The sequence below is a fragment of the Cucurbitaria berberidis genome, assembly GCF_010015615.1.
Source record: "Cucurbitaria berberidis CBS 394.84 unplaced genomic scaffold K460scaffold_1, whole genome shotgun sequence".
NCBI classification, from domain to species: Eukaryota; Fungi; Ascomycota; class Dothideomycetes; order Pleosporales; family Cucurbitariaceae; genus Cucurbitaria; species Cucurbitaria berberidis.
This window is the reverse complement of record NW_024468935.1, coordinates 4388381-4404322: the sequence shown is the minus strand read 5'-3', so window position 1 is coordinate 4404322 and position 15942 is coordinate 4388381. Positions and strand designations below refer to the sequence as shown.

At 45.5% G+C, this 15942-nt stretch overlaps 5 protein-coding genes across 5 annotated transcripts; 1 reads left to right on the top strand and 4 right to left on the bottom strand.

Moving 5' to 3' along the window:
* Positions 1 to 525: 525 nt before the first annotated feature.
* Positions 526 to 1620, bottom strand: K460DRAFT_329076 (uncharacterized protein; the record flags this gene model as incomplete). The annotated part of the gene is made up of 2 exons (XM_040930729.1): positions 526 to 970; positions 1050 to 1620. 2 exons carry the CDS (start codon positions 1618 to 1620, stop codon positions 615 to 617), a joined length of 927 nt encoding a protein of 308 aa, XP_040793810.1. The 3' UTR covers positions 526 to 614.
* A 535-nt stretch (positions 1621 to 2155) lies between these two features.
* Positions 2156 to 3551, bottom strand: K460DRAFT_362013 (uncharacterized protein). The gene has a single exon (XM_040932562.1). The coding sequence runs from the start codon at positions 3404 to 3406 to the stop codon at positions 2393 to 2395; it is 1014 nt and encodes a 337-aa protein (XP_040793809.1). The 5' UTR covers positions 3407 to 3551; the 3' UTR covers positions 2156 to 2392.
* A 155-nt stretch (positions 3552 to 3706) lies between these two features.
* On the bottom strand, positions 3707 to 6167 carry K460DRAFT_362012 (uncharacterized protein). Its single transcript, XM_040932561.1, has one exon. It carries the CDS (start codon positions 6116 to 6118, stop codon positions 3722 to 3724), a length of 2397 nt encoding a protein of 798 aa, XP_040793808.1. The 5' UTR covers positions 6119 to 6167; the 3' UTR covers positions 3707 to 3721.
* A 139-nt stretch (positions 6168 to 6306) lies between these two features.
* Positions 6307 to 10644, top strand: K460DRAFT_362009 (uncharacterized protein). The gene is made up of 6 exons (XM_040932560.1): positions 6307 to 6423; positions 6508 to 6634; positions 6690 to 7013; positions 7067 to 7698; positions 7755 to 9674; positions 9727 to 10644. Exons 1-6 carry the CDS (start codon positions 6418 to 6420, stop codon positions 10240 to 10242), a joined length of 3525 nt encoding a protein of 1174 aa, XP_040793807.1. The 5' UTR covers positions 6307 to 6417; the 3' UTR covers positions 10243 to 10644.
* A 52-nt stretch (positions 10645 to 10696) lies between these two features.
* Positions 10697 to 12753, bottom strand: K460DRAFT_329066 (HET-domain-containing protein). Its single transcript, XM_040930728.1, has 2 exons — positions 11131 to 12753; positions 10697 to 11067 (listed from the first exon to the last, which is right to left on the bottom strand). The coding sequence occupies exons 1-2, from the start codon at positions 12667 to 12669 to the stop codon at positions 10726 to 10728; spliced, it is 1881 nt and encodes a 626-aa protein (XP_040793806.1). The 5' UTR covers positions 12670 to 12753; the 3' UTR covers positions 10697 to 10725.
* Positions 12754 to 15942: the final 3189 nt, after the last annotated feature.

The window sequence follows — 15942 nt, the reverse complement described above, 5'->3', positions numbered from 1 at the left end:
TTTTGCAGAATGAAATTGGACGTCGTCCCCGGATTTACCCCCTGCCAATCATTGCACGTGGATGGCGGGGTTCACGGAGCCTTCCTTTCTAGGACTAGCTTGCGCGCCTAAAGAGTCGTTCCCGAGGTCTACCGGTACACCAGCGTCCATCGGTCCTACACCACCACGCACCATGCCAGCTGAAGGTACAGCTCCATATTGCGCGCCCCATAGGTCTTGCGAAGAGCGCGCGGACCGACAACGAAGCCACAGAGACATTTGCCTTGGCATTGCCAGAATGGTGCACAGAGCACCCTATCACATACGCAAACTACCAAAACGCGCTAACACATTTTGGATTATATTTCTGGGCACTGCAAATGCTGCGCGGGCTAAGAGGTACGATGGTCTGTCAGACGACCTATAATCCTTCAACTTAACACATGTAGATGCTAGATATGCACATCGATTTGTAACGAATTCCAGCGGCGCACCGTCATTTTGTGGACTTGATTCAGGTACAGTGCAACTGCAGACGTGAATCTACAATGCTGCTCGAATACAGTCAAGCTTCTCCGCTACCCAGCACTACCAGATGGTCTGGACTCAATATGGTGGCATCCTCGCGTCTCTACTTACCGTTCATAAGCCACACCCCCATAGCCAAGGAACCCGCAGCCCACCAAATCTGCGTCCTGCACTCCAATAATTGTAGCTGCCCGGATGCCATCCTCTGTGGCCCGTGGCACCTCAATCATACTGCCGGTTCCATCTTTTGTATATTGCAGCAGGATCATGATAGACAACGTGCTCCAGAACTTGCCCTTTAGTGCCGCATCAAAGGAAAACCGTCGCACGAGCCAGTTAAGCCTCGCTGTCCCAGTCTGAACCCGGCTTCGACGATGGATTCCATTGACCAATCGGTAGTACAGGGCCTTTGTTCGGGAGGTAGTCGTTGTGATCGGTCCGGATCGGAATGTAGAAGGGAGTTCTATAGGTGGTTAGCAATACGCAAATAGCGGGAGAAGAGACTACACCTGAGAAAAGGTGCGTTCTACAGCTTTACTTACCGATAACTACAAGCAGGGGTGGATGCGACAGGCCCAGATTGAAAGGCTTGGTGCTTACCCATTTCGCTACTCGGAGCATGAACGACGCCACTGCCCTCATGGTATCGCGATCGCCTTTGTCGACGATATTTCGCATGCCCAACTTCGTCCTCAGTGCTTCATTACTATATCGACCTTGGCGGTAACGTTGAATAACTTCCACGTATATATCCATATCTGCGGCTTGGAAAAGCTTGTCCAGGATGTCATATGGGTACTTGAAGCCATCGCGCAGCGCTATCAAACCAACGAGATGCTTCGCCTCAACGAAAATCCTCGGTGGCCATCTCAGGACTTGATTCATTCGTGGCTTGAGGATGTAAGATGCTTCCTCGTTGATTAGACGGCACGTGCCCAAGATCCGTATTCCAGAAACTGACCAGTTGACGAGGGTTATGTGGTGGTTTCGATCCTGTAGCGGGACGTTGTGTCGATTCTCGGTGTACGGTAAGTGCTCGTATATCATGAGGCGAATGTCTTTTGGTAGGTCCAGCAGTCTGAACGGCTCCGATTTGTTGTCGGATATCTCCATCTTTGGTGCTGGTGTTGGTATGTAATGATCTAGTGTTCGCATGTACGGTTCTGAGAGAAAGAAGAGGCTCATGATGCCGTGGAGCCGCTCGGCGTGGTTTCGTGTCTTCGCTACAATTACAACACTTCGAGTGTCAAGCGCGAGTTCAGTGCAATATCCGGATGCGTTGATTCGACAGTTGAGGTCGATCTGGAAGGTTCAAGAGAATATTTAGGCACAAAACGTTGGATGGAGCTGGCTATAACACTGCGGGCTCCCAATTCACCTCCTGGCCAGAATAGCGCCCTAGCAGTGAAAGACCCCGCATTGGTTGCTCCTTGCTTCTTAGCTTCCTAGAACTCTTCATTTCACCATCGGTTGTAACTGATAATATAATCTAGCGAATGATGGTCTGACCTACATTACGGCGTTGTTCTCCTGGTTGTTGTACGTCTGGCGTATCGTGTTATCTGGAAATAACGCGCCAACGCGCTATAATTTGCTTTGTGCACAAGACAGTCTGCAGGGAGGTTTTGAAGTTCTAGGCAGCATCTTGATGCCTTATTTTCCATTAGCTACTAATAGCTCACTAACACTAGTTGAGTTCCAGTGGTTCAGATTGTAAACCAGTCTCTAAGACTGACTAAACTCTGGGCGAACTTCAATCTCTCCTTTCCCCTTCTCTATAGATCTTATCTACAATGTAAATACAAGGATAAAACCAAAGCTAATGAAATCCTGGTCAAATCAGTAAACCATTCCATCCTCAAACTCCTGATATCTCAACACCCAACTATACCCAATCATCTACCGCCGTGTTCCCATCCTCCTGCCCACCCATTAAAAGCAACAACCTCACCTGCCAAACTCGCCCGACAACCTTGACCATTAAACTCCACTCATCCCAGTCCTCCACCACATCTTTCTCAACCCACCTCCCCTGTCTCACACCCACGCTCTTAATACCCTCCACTCCATGGTGTTTCCGTCCATACATGAACTTCACTAGATTATACACTTCTAGATCCCGAATCGTACAAGGCGTAAAAAGACACGCACCCACCATTCTCCGCCTTGCATTCATAGGGCTGGAGTTCGAGCTAGAGGCTTGAGAAAGCGTATAATACCCCAGCGCATGTCTTCCATCATTGTAAAATTCTGGAAGGAAAGCAACATTCAATCTGATGGCGTTATCTCTATTTTTGTACTTGATGTCTTCGGGAGAGATGTTGGATGTTAGTTTGGGTAGTGGGTCTGCGTGCGCGAGGTTCGGTAGGTGGGCGATCGCGGAGTCGAAGGAAATAGATGAGAGATTCTTCTGAGCGATGCGGAGTATGGCGAGGGGGATTGCCGGGTTGGAAGTTGTGGCTTGGTAGATGGGGTGTGGGTAGGCGTAATGTGATGGCGGAGGGTCGGGCGGGCGCGTGGTATTGATGGTTGGATCCAGGTTTTCTTGTTGCACTAAATCCTGTTCCTCGTCGTCGTCGTTGTCATCGAGTTCGGGCAAGTCTTCGATTTTCAAGCCGTTATACCGGTACTCGTCAAAGCCCACGCAGATGTGCTTGTAATGTTTCTGGCAGCTGAGCATGTAGCTGTAGTGTTCAGCACCTACTCGCTGTTGCATGTCGCTGAACTCCACGGAGTTCACGACGATGGCATCTTGGTACGAGTCCCAAGGGTATGTTGTCGGTTGGTCACGCATGGATGTCGGGATGCTAGATTTAGAAGGCTTGTAGGAGGGTATGCGAGGCTTCTTGTTGGGTGTAGCCAGGATGGCCTCGGTGGCTTTTCGTTTGTTTGGGAGCATCTTATCGACCTATTGTACGCTCCGCGCGGCGTCGCAAAGAGATTGCAAGGCTTCTATAAAGGCTATAAGTGTCGCCTGGCCGCACTGAAGAAGGGTGCTTAAGTATGCGAGTAGGTAAACCGCGGTAAGGCTTGGGCTGAGTAACGAGATATTACGAATGAGCAAGTTGATTCACAAAAATCCACGCATAATAACCGTCCGTGCGCTCACCTTCCGTGGTTGCATTCACCTTTCACCAAATTAGCAACTAGAGGGGAAGAGTTTCTCTTTTCGTTATAAAAATTGATAATAGTTAGTCTATCGAGGTAATCCAAATTACTCTGATTCGTCATCAGTGTCTTGCCCAAACACGAGAGGAACGATGTCATCCATATCACTATCTGCATCGCCAAGTTCCGCTGCACCTGGCTGTGGAAGCTCGGGGACCACAGATGCTGTGTCCGTTGCTGTAAAATATGATTTAGGTGCTGCAGCAAGTGTGGGCAGGGGTTGTACGGGTTGCGCTGTACGCTGCTCCTCCTGGTCTATTTTCACTCGCTTGGATGGCGAAAGTGTAGCTTCGTTGTAAATCGACCGCTTTCCCGTGTCTATAAACTGCGTAGGTTCGGGCACTGACTGGTTTTGCGAGGATGGCGTTGAGCCAACCCCGTCTAGAGTGGTAGCATTTCGCATTGCAAAGTCCTTCACTAAAGTCTTTGGCGGTCCTGCCGACTCCAAAAGAGTGTCCAGTTCGTGACCGACAAAGGATTCATCTTCTCTTTCCATATACTCCTGCTCTACCTCCGTATCCGCTACCATGTCTTCACTCTCGTCCTCTTCCTCGTTGGCTTCCTCTTCTGCCTCGTCCTCCATCTCCAAATCTTGACCGCCCAGACGAATGACTGGCATCCGGGGCCTCAGCACACCCTCTACGTCCTTGTCTAATGGGAATGATCTTGCCATGAGCGGCAAAATGCTCGCAGCCGGCTTCCCGAACTTTTTGCTGGGAGGCGGGTTCAGGACACTGGCCAGCATAGCATCTTTGTGCTGACTGATGATAGCAGCGCGGTCTAGGCGAGCGCGTAGTGAGTCGGAAATATATTGAGCGCGGATGTTGGTGAGCAGGACCGGGAGCAGGTTGTGCGCAGCGCCTTTGAGCCCCGCAAAGTTGGCAGTGGGGTCGTTAATGCCCTTTGGGAACGAGTTCAGGAACGTGTCGGCGTTTGCAGTAGTCTGCGGTTGACTGTTTCCGCTCGCTTTGGCCTGCCCTGGGGTCTGTTTCGCTGGACCTGCGCTCACTTCGAAAGGAAGTAGGTCTTCGCAGCAAGTACGGCTAATGGGGACTAGGGAGTCGATAGTCGATTTTGGGAGAGTCCTGCCTGATCGTTCGAGTACAGTAGCGATGATCAGATAGCAGGCCGTCCGAACATGTGCATTGTCCTTCTCTGCGCCGAAGACCCAGACCACCTGGTCAATGATGAGCGAGTCAAGCGCTAGTGTGCTTTCAAGAGACCGGCTTGATAGAGTCAACAGCACCTCAATAGCCGCTACGTGCACATCTGGTAATAGCATCCAGAGATGCTCCCGCTCTTCCTTGCTGACTTGACTGTTCAGCCTCACTGTGTTCTGAAAGCTTTTGCCCGATGATGCAGGGACAGTAAGTGATAGCATCCTCGTGATTAGGTCCATGATTGTACCGATGTTGAGATATACGGAGTTCGCAGTAGGGCTTTCCAAATACCCTTTCACGAGTAGTAAGAGGCTCGTGAGGCGTTCGCTCCCCGCGTAGATGCCCGACCAAGGTGGTAATCCTTTGTTGACAATCTCGAGATCTTGCACTTCATCATCCAGTGTATGGCCATTTAGGGTCGATGTCTCACGCGTAGTTGACTGCCAATCCTCTAGCACGGCACGAAAAACTCTGTCTGCTGTGCGGTGGGCGTTGCTGATAGCAGTCTTCAAAGCCTTTCCCCAGTCCTCGCTTGAGGCTCCTTTGGGAGCACAGCATGGTATCTGGACATAGAGCTGGCGTGCCGCAGCCGTGACTTCGGACGTGATACCAAACTTGGCCTCAGGTTCTTGTTCTCGGCTAAGCTTGCTAGAGGGTGTAGGAGCAACTAGACGCTCCAGCAGGGGCATGAGCTGTTTGAGGTAGGACCGGAAGATGGTCGGGTGACGCGGTAGAAGTCGACTGAAGCTCTCGAGAATGGTTTGCAGGACGGAAGCTGGTACCCTCGAACTGGCTATCTGCAGGCTAGATTGAACAAAGGTTGGTAGCGAGGGGGTGGTGATCTCGCGAATCAAGGTAGGGTACTCCCTGGTAAGGAGGAAAATGCGCGTCAAGGTGATGATGCATAGCTTTTTCGAGGCTGGCGGGTCCGGCTTGGTCAGAAAGCCCAAAAGCCCACGGACCCATGGGAGGCACTTTTGCAGGGTTTCCCATCCTCCCACCTCGACGCTCGCCTTGATCAGGACTATAGCTGACCATCGTCCTTGAATGGTGCGGTCCTGGAGGAGCGTCGAAAGCAAGGTGCGGAACTTGTGGATAGCTACTGATGCTTCGGAAGAGGATGCCTTGGCGCCGGAAGATTGGGTCGAAGAGAGAAGAGTCCTGCAGTTGGTCAAGGATGCCGCTATGGCAGGCACGTGTTGTGGTAGTTGTGAAGTCGGCGTCGAGGAGATGCGGAAAGTGAGCGCTCGCAGCGTCGCCAGTTCGGCCGTACTAGAAGCCATGGTGTTTTATCCGCCTTTTCTCTGTGCGAGCCTTCACTCGAACAGTTCCGGTTCACAAGCAATGGGTTGATTAGATGGTGGACAGAAAAAGTTGACATGCCGGGGCGAGAGTCGGGCCGTGTGACGCTAAAGTGGCAGGGATGCCCGTTAAGTTGCGGTGCGCGCGGGACCGGGTGTTGGTGTCGGTCAGCGACTTGTGAGCGGTCATGGCTGGCTTCGTCGCATTGTATATTTCTCCTTGAACATGATTCTAGACACATTGCGACTTTGTGTAGCGCAACAGGTTTATCTTTAATACCATGGTGGTAGGTCGTCCTTCTGCTACACATTTCTCAGGGCCCTCGAACAACGTCATTGCCTGGCTGCATTGCTAACCCACCGCAACACAGAAGGCCCTTGAGAGCGAGAAGGCCCTGCGCTACCTGCAGCAATTGGACGAGGCACGATGTGCTGGGCGCTGGACGGATGTCCCGGAGCTCTGTAGGAAAGTCGAGAAGCATGCGCCGCATCGACAATGTCAGCGACCCTCTCGTATATTGGACCTTCTAACGACGACTAACGGCGCCCGCAGGCCTCACGCTCACAGCGCGCTCCGAAGCACAGGTTGCTGCATACAGCACCCAGCGGCCCTCGACCGCCAGCTCGACCGCGTCCTCTGGGTTGGGACAGATTATACCCTCCCTGCTCACTGCAATCGACAATGAGAGCGAAGCAGGACAGGAGGCGTTTCAAGCCATTGTCTGCCTCGGATGGCTGCACTACGTCCTGGACGAGCCTGGATTGGCTATCGCACGATTGCCAAAGGATCTGGGGGCAGTTGCGACCCAGATAGAAGAAGCAGCGCCGTTAAGCGCGTGGTCCAAGGCCTGTCTTGTGAAGGCTACATATCTAAAAGGTACCGACAGTGACCCACTCTGCGCCATGTGCTAGCAGGCTGATGAGGTGCAGGCTCCGCTCTAGAAAAGACAGGTGCCATCCATGATGCAGTGACGGCCTATGCCTCGATAATTCCCTGGCTCGCAGCCACCACCTCCCCGGGCGCAGAAACACTACAGTTCAACATGTGGAGCGAGCAAGTGCTCGTTCGCCTGTGTCAGCTATCCGACCAGTCATCCACCACCAGCGAATACGTCGACTCCTCCTCCGCCCTACGCACGTACCGTTACTGGGCAAGATTCTGGGAAGCCACAGCCAGGAGTGGTGCATCTGATGCGGCCAACGCAGCGCGGTACCGCCGCCTCGCTTGGAGAGCATACTACGATACATTGTCTACCATTCTTCGACACAACCTTCCATACGAGCCCGAGTCGACTACGCCCGCATCCCAAGAAAAGGGTTCTTTACACAGTCTGTCTAGCATACGCTTACGACAGCGAATAGAGCTGAAGCGAGTCGAGACAGTCTATGAGAACTTACTGATCAAAGAGACTCAATTTCCAAAAGCAAGCGAAACAAATCGTGAGATTGAAGCATGGGTGACTTCTGTCGTGGACAACTGGCGTCTCCTTTGCGGCCCGACATGGAGCGGCGACGATCTTGGCGAGGGCGGAAAGGAGGGCATCGCACGAAGTGTGCTTGACGTGAGCACCTGATCGTCTAAGGCAAAGATGGCAGCTTGCTAACCGCTCTTCTCCAGATACTCTATCGAGCAGCAACGAAGACTTTTCACTCCACTCAGATTCTGCGCCACCTGTTCATTCTTCATGCATCACTAGCCGAATTTGAATTGGCGTTCAAAGCCTACGAATCCTACGTAGAGATCATCACACGGGGAAAGGACAGAGCTGAAAAAACGGGCGAAGCAGACTCTGGCATTGATGATGATAGCACAGTATTGAGGACATCCGCAGAAGCCATCAGACTACTTTGCCGTTTTGGATCCAGAATAGAGGCGGAGAAGGCTCTAGAGATCGGTCACACCATCGAGAAATGGTTAGAACAATCAGATCATCTCAGATCAGCATCTGATGCGGGATCCGTGGCCTCGACGGAGACGCAGGTTGAATCTACAGCGTTAGCCGTAGCCTACTGTTCCATAGGCATCAGCCAGGCACATTGGGCACGCCTAACCTACGAAGTGGAAGCACGAGCCGGGATCCAGGCCAAGGCCGTCCAATACTTGCGCAAATCCCTTGCTCCAAGCCTCGGTGATTCAAATAATGTTGAAGCCCTTTATGCATTAGCACTGGTACTGGCCGAGACGCGAGACATCCCGGGGGCGATCAAAGTCGTGAAGCGCGCGCTGTCTCCTGCTACGCGGAACAAGAGCACCATCAGCACTGATGGCGTGCTATCAGGTGGATTTGCTGCCGAGTATGGCCGAGAGCGCAAACTGATCCCCCTGTGGCATCTTCTCGCCTTACTCTTGACGTCAAGGTCAGAGTTCACTGCAGCTGAAAAGGCATGTGAAGCAGCTTTTGAGCAGTTCGGCGACCCGACCATACTGTTTGGTACGGACGATGAAAATGCCTACCGCAGCGAACATCTCAACCAAGCCAGAGGTCAGAACGCGCCGAGCGATGGTATTGTTGATCGTATGGGAGCATTCGAAAAGAGCAGTATACTACAAATAAAGATGACACAGCTAGCTCTGCTCGAGGTAACAGATGGCGCTACAGCTGCTGTAGATGGCTGTGATGAGCTTCTCGCCCTATACCGCAGGCTTTTCGGCGATCCTACCGCAGATAAATCTAAGTTAGAGACGCCAACCGCTGCATTATCACCTCCAAAGAGCGCTGTAGGTACGATTCGAGGAAGTATTTTCCGCGGACGAGGGTCAGTCAGAACAACAGACAAGGACACAACTACCAGGAATCCCTCAATCCTCGGTTCCAAAGCTACAAGTGTTGTTGGCCAATCTGGTGCGCCTCCTGCCATTCAAGTCACCGAGGAGAATAGCGCGGTTGACGCCAATGGTCATCAGCGTCACCATTTATTCCATCACCACAAGAACGAGGACAACAAAGCAAGCATTGGGCTAAGTCCTAGCAAGCTTCAAAAACGAAGCTCCGCTAGCCTCCGCAGAGCATCGATAACGGAAGCTGACGAAGCTCCCGAGGTGCCTCCGCTTCCAGAGAACGTCGGAAAGAATTCGCCAGCACGAGGTACTACCCCACATTCACGACATCGCTCTAATTCAGGCACTCCACGAAAATCTATCGAAAGCGGCGATAGGTCCCTAGGTCCCATCGCACACAACTTATCCCATACGTCACCTCCGGTAGGACCCACAAACCAGCCGCTGAAGCAGGACGTTCGACTACCTACCTCCGTTCCACATTTGGACTTCATCCCTCCAGACCCACATTTCTCCAAGTTACAAGAGCGCCGACAGAAGGTTTCGCTCCTTGGCAGCATTTGGATCTTTACTGCTGGCCTATATACGCGAGCGCAGATGTTCGAAGACGCAAAGGAAGCGCTTACCGAAGCGCTAAAGTTAGTAGAGACTTTCGAGGCTGAGGCGTCGCTGGAGTCTTCGACAGCTAAGGCTCTTGGAGATAAGGGATGGGGTGGCGGAAAGAGTGTCGAAGAGCTATGGGCTGATGTCTTTGCTATGGTAAGTACTCTCCACTTCATTATGTGGGTGACCATAACTGACAGTACGATAGCGCGGAGAGCTTTTAGTAGCCCAATCTTACAAGCATCTAGCACGAGCAGACTTCGAGCGTGCTCTCCTACATTTTCCAGACCACCCTGAGGGCATTGTGGGCCTGTCGAATATCTTGTTGGATATTTACAGCGAAGTAATACCCCTAGAACTTACGGAGCCAACAGATATCACAACGCCTTCATTGCAGCCTTCCGCACCGTCTGCTCAGAAAGATACATCCACCTCAAAGACCCAGTATCTAACATCCCACACTCCATCTGCTGAGAACCAACTCTCACCACCGGTACTAAACCGTCTCGCAGCACGCGATCGTGCGTTCGGGCTGCTATCAACATTGACCAAGCTAGGCGCTGGGTGGGATTACTCAGAGGCGTGGTACGCTTTGGCGAGAGCGTATGAGGAGAGCGGACAGATTGACAAGACAAAGGAAGTGCTATGGTGGTGTGTAGAGCTCGAAGACACGCATCCTATACGGAGCTGGAAGGATGTTACTGTGGGTGGGTTTGTGCTATGATATATTGAACGCTTCCAAAAGAGGAGTAAGACAATATTTGGCGGATCCGATCGATACCCATAGCTAGCGCGCCTGAACATTATACCGGTAGCCTTGGGTAAGTAAATGTCTGTATAGCTGAATGTAGAAGCGCGAGTTCCAAAATTGTTGAGTCACTGCGTTTGCTCTTTGCGGTTATCTTGTCCCTTGCAACTTTCGGGCCACGGCTCTATATGCTCCATCACCTACTTTGGGTTTAGATTACGTTGGAAGAGATGAAGGACAAAATGAAGCAACATTATGGCCGGCATCTGAAGAGTTGAAAGGAAAGTATCAGACTTGAGAGCCCTGATTTCTACTCTGCTTTTAATTGTCAAAAAGGTCGTTAAGTGTACTTCGTTACTAGCTCTAAAATGAATTGCGATAGGATATCACCATCAATACTTTCGATATACAACAAAGTCTAAGAATCTTCCTGTGAGGGTTTGCGAGCGCCGACTCCCTTCATTGGATAATTATCGTCCGGTTTTGTGCACGGCCGGGTATCTTTTTAAAGAGGTCTTGAGTGTTCAATTTCCCTATTAGAAAAGGGATTATAAGGTAGAGTGTGCCGATCCTCTCCCAGCGCTCAGGCGTAGACGCTACCTTCCGCAAGGTTAGGTACCGAGCAGTGCCATGTTCACTGTCTAGATATTTCCCCGCAAATATCAGAACGCTGATTAATTCTCCAGAGGTATGCTTAGCAGTCCACTGCGCCGCGGTCATCTCAACCGACATGCCGATGAAAGCTAGCCGGCGGCCTATTCTGTACCATTTCGTGTCCCAGTTGCAGCTGTGGGACGTGGACTGTTCACGACCTGGCCTGCCGGCCTTTTTTGCCCATTTCCATGTTCTATCGGTGTCTTCTACTCGCTCCCAGGTGTTCAGGATAAAGGGTACCTTGATTTCGATCAAGGTCAATGCCTCGCTTGCGAGACTGGCGGCTGAGTGTGTGTTCTGCAGGCAAATCGAAGACGACCAGTCGGCTTTGTGAAGGAGGATATCTGCGGCCCATACAAGAGGCTCGCTTGTAGCTTTGATAAGGTCGCTCATATAGGCACAATGTTCCAAGTTGGGAGGAGCGCGCCAGGAAACGGTGCCGCGCCATCCTGCCCACGTCCACGACGGTAGATGGGTCTTTCGCTGACACGGCTCAGACACAAACATGAGAGGAAGTGAGCCCGATCGGTTGTACCAGGATGAAATCGACAAGGCAAAGGTTACTCTTGCACCGGCCACATTTCCGGTAATGTCGCCCACCCACATAGGTATCCCGTGAAACAGGTACAATGACGTGGTTTGCTCGTACAATCCGACTATACCTTGGAAAGCGAATAGAGTGTCCGTATCGCGTGACAAGTTTCTTCTAGAGAATTCACGAATGTGCTCGTTGAGACCTCTCAACTGCGATCGGACAGTTACTTCCTGATGTGTTGGGAAGCCGTGGTCCACGCGATAGACCTCGTCTTTCGCGATGACCAGATCGTCCTGATTCCCATTGCTTCCGCCACTATACGTTGCCCCCTTGAAAATCCCAGACAACATAAAGTCTGCCATTACAGAATCTGAATTCTCCTCGGTGGATGCAAACATGTGGAAGAGCGTCATATCAGCAGTTTCGTGAGTAGCCATGCAGCGACATTCCCAGTAGACTTGAGTGTCCGTGAAGACTACGTGCCGATTGGAAAGAACGCCTTCTTGATAGGTCCAACCCCGAGTCCAGTATGGCGACTCAAGGATATCGCGGCGAGGGTCTGGGAGTGTTGATAATAGTAGGTTCCCACTATCGAGATAGTACTTTGGCTGCGGTATTCGGGGAGTTGATCGAACGCCGGGAAGACCGTGGCTCGCGCCAGAACCAGCTGCTGCTACAACTGTGAACTGCGCTTCTTCATAAATCGTCGTCATGCGCGAAATGAGGTATGCTCTTTCAGCTAAATCAGACTGATTGATGCAGAGGCGATCAACCCATAGGTACTGCAAACCCAGTTCCCTTGTTGCCTCGACCGCGTCCAACACCGTCTCGGGCCAGTCTTTCGCGTCCTCCGGCTTCGATCCCCAGACATAGCTTAGAGCAGCATATGTAGTTCCCCAAGGTTTTTCCTCTACGACAGGCGGATGCTTGGTACAGTCGATGAGCCTAAAGCCTCGCAAGATGGGTTCGTTCGATGTACGCTGCATACAAGCGTTGCCGTGATTGTCCCGACAAATTTCGAGCCATCGCCATACATGATCAAAGCTAAGCTTCTCACTAAGCTCCCGTACACTAAGAAGAGTGTTCTCATCAGTGCTATCTGCCTGCTCTGGCTGCAGGCGATAGATTGCCCCTATAGCTGGGATGTCGCTATCTAGCCAGTTTTCCTCGTGCGCATGTGGCGGAATCATTTCAAGATCTGGTACTACGGCCATGAATACATTATCTTTGAATGTACTGAGTACATCACTATTCCGAAGTCGGTCTGCTCTAAACAGCCAACTATCACTACTCCGGAACGCTGTTGGTTTAGATTCCTAACACGTAATTTATTATGTGCCCAACACGCTAGTCTACATATAGACTAGCTTACTCTAGTTTTACTCCCTTCTATATATAAATATAGCTTCCCTTTATATATAAAATATTATTAATATAATTACTTTTTTTTAATTTTATAAGTTATAAGCTTCTTTGCGCACTTACGCGCAGTTTAGCTATAATAAACTATATTTTCTGCGCTACTATTGCGCAACTATATTAGTTACTTTCTAACTATAAAATTAATTTTAAAACTATAGTATTTATATTAACTTACTTAAGTTACTTAACTACTACGTTGCCTAAGGACTATTACGTCTATCTAATTTACTAAAGCACTACTATATTAAGTATAGTATAATATTAAATATATTTTTACTTATAATTAATACTAAGCAGGCGCTTAGTAAAAATTTTATTAAATTAACTAGTTTTAATAACTTTTATAAATAAGAGCGCGTTTTTAAAAAAGTTACTACTTAATAAAGCCTGCTTAACTACTATAATAGCTCTGCAGTTTAGTACTTTAAGCTTATTAAGCTTATTTTTTTACGTACTAAAACTGCGTTTAAAGCTATAATACTACCTTTTAAAAGTTAATACTTTCTTTCTAGTATTATTACTTTGCCTAATAATAATAATAATACTACTTAATCTAAATACAAGGCTAAGCTTAAAATTTATAAGCTTAAGCTTTAATTTTATAATAAGTATTGCAAAAAGTTACTTACTACCTTTTATCTTTTTAAAGATACTATAGAAGACTATATTTAAAATAAACTTAATAATAAATAGAAAAAAAAGCCTTATACAGCTTAAACTAATATTATTAAAATATACTAAACTTTAAATCTAATTATTATTTACTATACTAAAGTAAAGCTAGACGCTCTTATATTTATAAATTTCTCTACTATCTACCTGCTTTTTGCTAATTTTAAGCACTATTATAAAAATATTAATACTATTAAAAACTTTTTTACTTATACTATTTTAATTTACAGAATTAATAAAATTCTTCCCCTATAATAGTACTATACTTTTATTAAAATCTAGAACTTTTTTTACTCTAAAAAGAAAATTATTACTTAAGAAACCTAAGTAAACTACTAGGACTTTATTATTAAGTACGCTAATAATTATAAAAATGCCTAAAATACTACTAAAAATAAGTCTAATAATACTACTAGCAATACTTATACTAACAGCAATAGCAAAAGCAATAGCAATAAAAAAAGCAAAAATAATAATAATAAAAATAGCAACTGCAATATAAGCAACAGCCTTATATGCAGTTACTATAGCTATACTAATTATACTATTAAGACTTATTACTATATTAGCAAGCCTAATACTCTTAAATGCACTAAATATAGTAAATTTAGATATATTAAAGCTACCTGTCGCAAAAAGTAATAAGACACTAAAAATATTAAAAATATTAAAAATGCAAGTAAAAGTTATAATTCTAACTTTACTATTACTAATAATCTCTATTTTAAGCGCATAATTGCAACAGTAATTAATAATTTTAATTTTAATTTTTTTTATATTTTAGACTTTAAATGTATATACTTTACTCTTAACTGCTTTTTTATATCTAATACACAATAGAATTATAAATATAGGCTAGAGATAAATGCAAAAAAAGCTATTACAAATAGTAATAGCTAAAATATATAAAGTTTAAATAAAATTAATAAATTATTTATACAAACTGCATATGCGGCCTTAATACTACTAATTTTTTTTAATTATTAAATCTATAACAGTAGTACTTTTTATTATATTACTAATAATTTTTTTTTTTTCTTTAAGCTTAAGCCTTGCAGAAAAACTATTAGAAAATGCAAATAAAAATTTTAATTTAACATTATTAGTATAAGTAATATTAAGTTTATTATTACTAATTTATATAGCAAATTTATTATTTTTAAACTATATAATATACATTACGCTCTTTAAATACACTGCAATTTATTATCTTTATTGCTTTTTATATAATTAAACTTTATTATTATAATTACGGGCACCGCTATAAAAGTATATAAAAAAAATAATAAAGCAGAGTTTATGCACACCCTGCTTTATTCTTAAATAAATATTTATATACTTTAGTTTCTATGCTTACTTGCACTTCCTATTACTGCTACTACTATTAACTTTAATAACCTAGTTTAATTAAAATATTGCTATTTTAATTATTTAGGCCTTAATAGTATGCAAATACTACTTAAAATAAATAAAAAATTTAAAGTTACAGATGCGCAAATTAAAGCTAAAATTAAAAATATTTATTTTATTTGCTATACTACTCGCGCACTTTACAAAATTTTTTATAATTTAGCTTACTATTACTATAAGAAGTTTAAGTAACTTATTACTATAAATATATAAAAACTATATTTTGTACTAGGCCTAAAAGGCAAAAAGTACATATTATTCTTTATTAATAATACTACTTAATTTACTTAAGTTATTTTATTTATTACTAAAAATAAAATTTTAAAGTTTTTTACTACACTTATTACACGCATATTTATAGAATACAGTAAACTTATTATTTGTATGCAATACAATAATAAGTTTTTATAATATTTTATTTAGGCTTTTTATAATAGCAAAAGTATTACTATTAAATTTAGCATTTTATATGCTTACTATATAGTTAGTATAATTAAGTACTTTTATTAGATTATACGCGAACGCACTTTAGCTATAATTAAAAACTTTATACTTTTTTTTAATATAACTAAATTTATTATTAACTGCACTAAAGAAATACTGCGCAGTGCTACTCTACTAGAAAGTTTCTAAATATATATTATATAGAAAGCTATTAATAAAAAGAACTAAGCTCCTGCAAAAGCGCTATAGGACAAGAAAACTCTTTATAAAGCTTTTTATAGTAAAAAACTTAATTTTAGCAAAAATAATGCGTAGGAAGTATAAGTTTATATTACTATACTTCCTAAACTCTGCGTTACTATTAGCTAATAAAAGCTTTACTCTTTATAAAAATATATTGCATATTTTCTGTATATAAATAGCAAAAATATTTGCTAAGTTTAGTACTTTAATATTAAATAAGTTAGACGCATCTCTATAGCTCGCGTTAATAATATAACTAGTATAAATAATACTTATTTTTATAGTTAGTATATTAA

Excerpts from the sequence above, each read along its gene's own strand:
- K460DRAFT_329066 (XM_040930728.1), bottom strand. The coding sequence starts at position 12,669 with ATGGCCGTAGTACCAGATCTTGAAATGATTCCGCCACATGCGCACGAG. Across the intron at positions 11,068-11,130 it reads TCCTGAACACCTGGGAGCGA|TCCACGTCCCACAGCTGCAA; the intron begins GTAGAAGACACC and ends GGTCGTGAACAG.
- K460DRAFT_362009 (XM_040932560.1), top strand. Across the intron at positions 7,014-7,066 it reads GAAGGCTACATATCTAAAAG|GCTCCGCTCTAGAAAAGACA; the intron begins GTACCGACAGTG and ends GATGAGGTGCAG. Across the intron at positions 9,675-9,726 it reads GGGCTGATGTCTTTGCTATG|CGCGGAGAGCTTTTAGTAGC; the intron begins GTAAGTACTCTC and ends ACAGTACGATAG.
- K460DRAFT_362013 (XM_040932562.1), bottom strand. The coding sequence starts at position 3,406 with ATGCTCCCAAACAAACGAAAAGCCACCGAGGCCATCCTGGCTACACCC.
- K460DRAFT_362012 (XM_040932561.1), bottom strand. The coding sequence starts at position 6,118 with ATGGCTTCTAGTACGGCCGAACTGGCGACGCTGCGAGCGCTCACTTTC.